This window comes from Populus nigra, chromosome 1 (genome assembly GCF_951802175.1).
Source record: "Populus nigra chromosome 1, ddPopNigr1.1, whole genome shotgun sequence".
NCBI lineage: Eukaryota > Viridiplantae > Streptophyta > Magnoliopsida > Malpighiales > Salicaceae > Populus > Populus nigra.
Genome location: NC_084852.1, coordinates 35,098,924 through 35,106,767, shown reverse-complemented (window position 1 = coordinate 35,106,767; position 7,844 = coordinate 35,098,924). Strand labels below are relative to the sequence as shown.

Here is a 7,844-nt window from a genome sequence, read left to right as displayed (position 1 = left end):
TATATTTTAACAAAAAAATATTTTAAAAAATAACTATAATCACACTATCATTTGATCTTATTTTTGACTTCAGTGGGGGTTATTATTATTGTTATTATTATCCATGAGAAAAAGATAACCAATGATTGTCCCACAACATGTGCCTATTATTACAGGAAGTGAGGAGATGCTAGCACCTTTCAGAACATTCGTGATCATTTTAGCTTTCCTTACTAATGGAAAATACCACATTAACATGGGAAAACACTAATATTTAGAGTATGTTTATTTTTTGATTTAAAAATATTTTTAATTTATTTTTTTTAATATTTTAAAATTATTTAGATGTATTAATATAAAAATTATATTATTTTAATATATTTTTAAGTAAAAAATAACAGTTATATTATTTTAATATAATTTTTGCATTTGTTTTAATTATTTTTTTAAATATTTATAATTTTAAAAAATATTTTTTAATGTTTTATACTTTTAATATTCTAACTTAAAAAATAAAAATCTATAAAAAAATAATTATTTTAATATATTTTCAAATAAAAAATTATTTTCAAAATCAACCAACATCCCGAACGTTTTTCAAATAAAAAAGTTTTCTAGTTTTTGTTAATAGATAAGACAAAACCCATCTTACATTAAAAGGCCCATTTTTATGTTTTGTTCGACTCTCTCAGTTAAACTCAAGCTGCTCTGTTTCTCTATTTCTTGTACTAGACTCTGCTCTTTTCCATTTTTTTTCTCCTTTTTAAGCTAATTAACCACCCCCCCAAGAAACAATGGCCTCTATTCGTCGCCGAAAACCCGTCGAACCCAGGAACCCCTCAGTACAAAAAGAGGACGAGGACGAGGAGGAAGAAGTAGAGGAGGACTATAGCAAAAACAAACACCGTAGGAAGAGTGACAAAAAATCCAAACCAAAATGGTCATGTGTAGACAACTGTTGTTGGATTGTTGGGTGCATATGCGTAACCTGGTGGACTTTATTGTTTCTTTACAACGTTATGCCTGCTTCTCTCCCTCAATATGTGACTGAGGCAATCACTGGTCCTTTGCCTGATCCACCTGGTGTAAAGTTGAGGAAAGAAGGACTCAAGGCAAAACATCCCGTGGTTTTTGTTCCTGGAATTGTAACTGCAGGGCTTGAGCTGTGGGAAGGGCATCAGTGTGCTGACGGGTTGTTTAGGAAAAGGCTTTGGGGTGGAACTTTCGGTGAAGTGTATAAAAGGTAGGCATGGATGATTGAATGGTTTTTCATTTGTTTTGACTTACTATTGATAGAATACTTTGTGTGTTTGGTGTGTGCGTGCCTGTCCGTTGAAATGGAAATAGAAGAAGTGGTAGGTATGGATGATTGTTGGGTTTTTCATTTGTTTTCACTTACTATTGATAGAATACTCTGCGTGTGTTGGTGTCCGTTGAAATGGAAATAGAAGTGGTTTGTTCTTTCAATGAGTCTATACATTTCTTTGCCAAATATAATACACGGGGTTTGTTAATTTGGAGGCAGTTAGGTGCTGAGTGTTTCATGAGCTCTGTAACCTCTGTTGATTAAATGTTTTCATTAGGCTTTGGCTGTCATTGTTTTCATTAGGGTTTAGTTTTTTTGGGCCTCTTTTCCTACTCTTAGTAGATTTGATTTCGGCATATCACAAATTGATTTTGCGTGATGTAACTATCACGGGAAGGAATGTGGCCAGTTGTCGATGAGACAAATTAGTTTGTTCTTGGTTGATTAGTCAACTTGTTTCCGTTTTTGGAAATCTTGGTATCAATATTTCATTTTAAATGGCTTTCCTTTTCGCAAGACTGGTGTTTGAGATGTAGAATGGAAGAAGGTGGAGAATTATTGTCAATTAAAATTGCTTCTTAGTTGGTATTGTTCCAACTATAAATAGGCAAATGCGATGTCTTATATCATGTGCACTTATGATGAAGTCAGGTTCGATCACCTTAACTGATACTTTGAGAAAATGACCTTGCCCTTCTCCTGGTTAACTAGGACCTTATACTCTACGTGCTACACCGCAGAAAAAGAGTGAGGCAGTAGCTATCTGGAACAATAGTCTATAAAGACATTCCTAGGGGTAACACTGCTGGTCCAGATTAGATATCATTTCCAGCTTTCTCACTGTTAGTTGTGTGTGAACTTATGGAGTTTCATAAATGCCTTTTGTGCTTTGTCAGGTGATTCTTCATTTTCTTTGTTGGGTGTTTTTTAGGCCTCTCTGCTGGGTAGAACATATGTCTCTAGACAATGAAACTGGATTGGATCCTCCTGGTATAAGGGTCAGGCCTGTCTGTGGACTTGTGGCAGCCGATTACTTTGCTCCGGGATATTTTGTTTGGGCAGTTTTGATTGCTAATTTGGCACGCATTGGATATGAGGAGAAGACAATGTACATGGCATCATATGACTGGAGACTTTCATTTCAGAACACTGAGGTTTCTGTCTATTCTTTTTTAGGAACTTAAGTTTATCATTTGTGTCCTTTATGCTGGCAGAATTTATTTATTCTTTGAACCTGGTACTTTCACCATGAATGAATTTATCTGTTGAACTCAATTAATCAGGTCCGTGACCAAACATTAAGCCGCATCAAGAGTAGTATTGAACTTATGGTTGAAGCAAATGGTGGAAACAAGGCCGTTATTATACCACATTCCATGGGTGTTTTGTACTTTCTGCATTTTATGAAGTGGGTGGAGGCACCAGCTCCAATGGGTGGCGGGGGTGGTCCAGATTGGTGTGCTAAGCATATCAAGGCAGTGATTAATATTGGTGGACCTTTTTTAGGTGTTCCAAAAGCTGTTGCTGGTCTTTTCTCTGCTGAAGCGAGGGATATTGCAGTTGCCAGGTCGATCTCTAGCTTAACTTTACTATAGTTAATGGGTAGCAAGCTTCTTATGGCTATAACTCTACTGTAGTTAATGGGTAAAGGCTTCTCATGGCTTGTTTAAAGATGAGTGTGACTCACACAGGGAAATCATAACTTGCAGCAAAATGATACATCATCTTGAATATTTTTCCCTTAGATGATAACCATAAATATCAACCTATTTAACTCCATTTATTTCATTTTCAAAGTCTGTTCTTTGATGACATTCTGAGATGTCCTAAAGGTCTCACTCAGTAGCCTACTTTATTACACACCTTGGACAAAAATTCCTCTTGTCTATGACCTGAAACACTGGCAATGCATGTAAACTTGGAGAAACGTAATTTGTGCATGCCAGAAATTCCTCAATTTGCATGTTAAACGGGAGAAACTTATTACGGGCAAGTATTGTGTTATGCTATATTGTGTTCCGAGGAAGTTTTTCTTTTCTTGCACTGACATCTGAATTATTGGTTCTTGAGTGGCAACTTTCTTAGTCTAATCTCTATCTATTGTCCGTCTTAGTTATTTTCTCAAGTACAAATGATAATTGGTTTGAATGATTCGAAATTTTATTTATTAAAGGCATAAACTTTCACATTGTGATATCATTGTTGATAAGTTTTTTGGTAGGGGCTAATCACTACTACAGTTCTAATGGGAACCACTATACTTCTTGCAAAATATGAGATTTGGGTTTCTTTCCTTTGCCTGATTTTTAATATCTTTGTTGCTTTCTACTCATCCTATTTCAACCTTTTGTTCTTAAATCTGCTTTATCTTTTTTTTTTTTTAATTTTTGAGATGAGAAATGGCTCTTTTATTGCTGAAGGACAGTTGGTAATGCTATTGCTTTCCTAGAGGCTCTTGCTCTTATGGACTTACTTGGCACAATTTATTTGATTATCTGTACACGACTGCTGGTCTTTATTTATCTATATATCTGTATACCAGCACTGGTCTTGTTTGTAGTGAATATTTTAGAACATCCCTCAACCTGCAGGGCTATTGCACCTGGTGTCTTAAACAATGGCTTTCAGACAATGCAACATATAATGAGAATGTCTCGCACATGGGATTCAACCATGTCAATGATTCCTAAAGGTGGAGACACTATTTGGGGCGATCTTGATTGGTCGCCTGAGGAAGGATATACTCCTATGAAGAGTAAGCAAAGAAATACCGACACCCAGAAAGCAAGCCAAGATGGCCCTGAAAGTGAGATCTCTCAAACAAAGAGAGCTAATTATGGAAGGATCATATCATTTGGGAAAGATGTAGCTGAGGCACTTTCATCTGACATTGAGAGGATTGACTTCAGGGTAAGTTTATTTGTTTTCCTAAATTTGTTGAAAAGACAGCTATATCTTTAAATTTCTAGCTTATCTGTGCAAGTTTTTTCCTTTTACCATTTGACCAAATTATATTATGCAGATTTAATAACTTTTACCTTCTACTCTCTTGCAGTCAGTTTTAAGATTAGAATTTTTCATTTTGTTAATTATGACTCTGTCTATTCTTCACAGAAAGATTATACTAATCTCTCATTCTGAGTTTTAGTGTTTTTACACATCAGAATTAGTTTTTAAGAAACCCCATTCTCTTTAATATGTTTTGTTCTATCTTAACATGCAGGATGCTGTTAAAGGCCAAAGTGTCGCAAACACCTCCTGTCGCGATGTGTGGACAGAGTACCATGACATGGGATTTGGAGGTATTAAAGCTGTTGCAGAATATAAGGTTTATACTGCTGAATCTATGATAGATCTGCTGCGCTTTGTTGCCCCAAAGATGATGGAGCGTGGCAGTGCTCATTTCTCTTATGGAATTGCTGACAATTTGGATGATCCAAAATACCAGCACTACAAATATTGGTCAAACCCCTTGGAGACAAAGTGAGATTCTGTCCGCTTAGTCAGTTATACATGGAAACTGTGATATGTTAGTCTTCTTGGCAGTAGTTTTGTGATGTGTTGAACAATAGCGTCTAGTCATAGTGCTTGCATACACTCCCATTTCAAAGGTATGCTTATGTATAAGCGTGCCAACTATAAATAGCTATATTTTTTAAGGAAGCCAAACTATATACTGATTTATAGTGCGAATTGTGCTAAGAGATATAAACCCTAAGAATTAATTTGAAAATTTTGAATGACTATTGCGCCACTAAAAAAGCTAAATCAACACTATCAAGTTTAAACATGGGAGATTCTCTGATGTAGATATTTTTTTTATATAAACATGCAGTTCTGTTAATAAACATGCTAGTCTGCAATTGTCATAGATGCACTGTACAACATTATGTTCTTGATATTTAAGATTTCTCTTTCCTTGGTGTCACAAATCCACTTTTGAATTCCATTTTCTCAAATGTTTTCTGCTATCAAGTCTCTTGGGTTGTTATTTTTTTCATTTCTTTTCCTTGATGTCCAATTACCTGATTGAATGCCCTAGTGATGAGTGTCTTACAAAGTCTTCACATCGACTGCTGATAACCTCTCACTCTGGTTTTACAGATTGCCCAATGCCCCAGATATGGAGATTTTTTCCCTGTATGGAGTGGGCGTACCAACCGAAAGAGCTTATGTTTACAAGTTATCTCCTTCAGCCGAGTGCGCTATTCCATTTCAGATTGATACATCAGCCGATGAACAAGATGAAGACAGCTGTCTGAAAGGTGGAGTCTATTCTGTTGATGGGGATGAGACTGTTCCTGTTTTAAGTTCAGGTTTAATGTGTGCTAAAGTTTGGCGTGGGAAAACAAGGTTCAATCCTTCAGGAAGTCGAACGTACATTAGAGAGTATGCCCATTCTCCTCCGGCAAACTTCTTAGAAGGCCGGGGCACCCAAAGTGGTGCTCATGTTGATATAATGGGAAACTTTGCTTTGATTGAGGATGTAATGAGAGTGGCAGCTGGTGCTACAGGAGAAGAATTGGGGGGAGATCAAGTTTATTCAGATATATTTAAGTGGTCTGAGAAGGTCAACCTACAACTGTGATTGCAAGTGGTATGTGCCTTCTGATGTGGGGCCAATTTTTTTTCTTTTTGAGAGTGCATTTTTCTTTTGGTTCTTGCTGTTCGTCCAGGTCTTGTATTCTGGTCTGAGCATTTGTGGCAATATCCATTCTAGAGTCTTGACCATAGCTGCTACAACAGTAGACCTTTTCCATGTCCTTGTTGCTCCATGTCCATGTCGTGGATGATGTCAATCTTCATGGATCCAGCAAATCGTGGATGGATTTCTAGCAATATTGGATCTTTCATTTCAATGTCAAGCTACTTTCTTCTGCTATTTGATTTGTGGCCAATGTTTCCTTCCAAGTTGCCGCTGCCCTATGCCTGTTGGTTTGGTGTTCCTATTGGTTGTCGACTTTCTATTAGTGGACATCTGGGAATACGGTTGAAACCGTGTTTTTTTAAAATTTTTTTTTTTTTGTTTATTTTTTTTAATGTTTTTTTGGATTATTTTGATGTGTTAATATTAAAAATAATTTTAAAAATTTCAAGGCTTTGTAATGTGACCCCAATATTTTCTTTATCTGTTGCTCCATGGCCCGGCTCTTTTCAGGGTTTGTGCTTGTCCTGAACATTAGAGCTTGAAGACAACGCAGGCAATGGAAGCGAAGCTTGTTGATTTCTTCTTTGAAAGTAATTGTGAAGGAAGCAGCAGAGCTGGTTACAAGTTAATGGATCAGTGGATATAAACTGAATCGCAGCTACTATCCTTGTTGTTTCTCACTCTTGATTATTATTGGTTACTATTCATCTATTGCATTTGCATAATTCCTATATCTGTGTTCTTACATATGAAAATGTATTGAAAGGAAGTGATGGAGCTCAGGTGACTTGTCCCTGGAACTGTAGTTTAGGGTGGCTATACGTGTGGGAACCATTTCTAGAGCTAAACGAATCCTGATAAGGATTCTGGCATGATGAGGCTGTTGTTAAAGCTGCAGAAGATGCATAATCGAATTGAGGACGGCGAGGTTGCAGAATTGCACATGTTTATTTACCTTATGGTTTAGCACTGAGAGACCATTAGGAGTTCTAGTTTGGTACGGCAAAATAAAATAAAATAAAAACATTTTAGGGGGATGAAATTTAACAACAGTTAGATTTTTCAAAACAAAAGCTTTTATAATTTTCTAATCGTAGCATGAATTATATTGACACAAAAGATCAAAGATTAACATGGAGTTGAAAAACATAACAACAATATATATTTTTTTTATCCCAAATAACTTTTTTCTTACGTGCTTGGTAGTTTTCTTGAAATTATTTATGGAATTTTGAAAAATTAATTTTGAGTATTTTTGCAAACACTGTAACCCTAAAAACTTTGGCCCTCAATTTTCTTAAAAAAAATTACTCCCTTCAAAAGTTAAAATCTACCTGAGTTAAATTTAAAGCTTGTTTGAAGAGTGAGATAAATATTGTTTTTCTAAGTATTGTTTTGCTAAAAAATACATTAAAATAATATTAATTTTTTTTATTTTTAATATTATTATATCAAAATGATTAAAAAACAATAAAAAATAATAATTTGAGGCTAAAAAAATTCAATTTTTTTTAAAAAATACAGTTAGACTATAAAACCAAACAAGATCTTAGAATGTATTTGAGTGAGGTGAGGTGAGTTTGGGTTTTTTAGGTACAACTCATTTATGCACAATCCATACCTCACTAAAAGCTATAATTACATGCTTTTTTGTGCTTTGTTTATTGGACCCGTAAAAATAAAACTCAAACTTCAACTCACTTCACCTCACCATACTTTTAAACACACACTTATATCTCGTTTGACATTACGTTTCATATAGAGATTGGGCAAATTTTGAAATTTTATTTGCTTAAAATTAAATTTTTTTATGCATTTTTGATAGTTTTGATATGTTGATATTAAAAATAATTTTTTTTAAATAAAAAATATATTATTTTGATGCATTTTCAAGTTAAAAACACTTTGAAA

The 7,844-nt window shown here is 35.0% G+C and overlaps 1 protein-coding gene across 2 annotated transcripts; it reads left to right on the top strand.

Annotated features, from left to right (window-relative positions):
* Positions 1-658: 658 nt before the first annotated feature.
* On the top strand, positions 659-6,666 carry LOC133672482 (phospholipid:diacylglycerol acyltransferase 1-like). Of its 2 annotated transcripts, none has more exons than XM_062092916.1 (7): positions 659-1,222; positions 2,217-2,439; positions 2,569-2,852; positions 3,877-4,195; positions 4,509-4,768; positions 5,390-5,882; positions 6,444-6,666. In XM_062092916.1, the coding sequence occupies exons 1-6, from the start codon at positions 774-776 to the stop codon at positions 5,871-5,873; spliced, it is 2,019 nt and encodes a 672-aa protein (XP_061948900.1). In that variant the 5' UTR covers positions 659-773; the 3' UTR covers positions 5,874-5,882; positions 6,444-6,666. The 2 variants fall into 2 exon arrangements, with proteins under 2 accessions (XP_061948900.1, XP_061948908.1); XM_062092924.1 differs by having other exon boundaries at positions 1,086-1,222; positions 2,182-2,439.
* The last annotated feature ends 1,178 nt before the right edge of the window (positions 6,667-7,844 follow it).

Bases quoted from the DNA above. Each gene is read 5' to 3' on its own strand.
- LOC133672482 (XM_062092916.1), top strand. From the start codon at position 774: ATGGCCTCTATTCGTCGCCGAAAACCCGTCGAACCCAGGAACCCCTCA. The intron at 2,853-3,876 runs GTCGATCTCTAG...CTCAACCTGCAG, and splicing joins AGGGATATTGCAGTTGCCAG to GGCTATTGCACCTGGTGTCT. The intron at 4,196-4,508 runs GTAAGTTTATTT...CTTAACATGCAG, and splicing joins TTGAGAGGATTGACTTCAGG to GATGCTGTTAAAGGCCAAAG.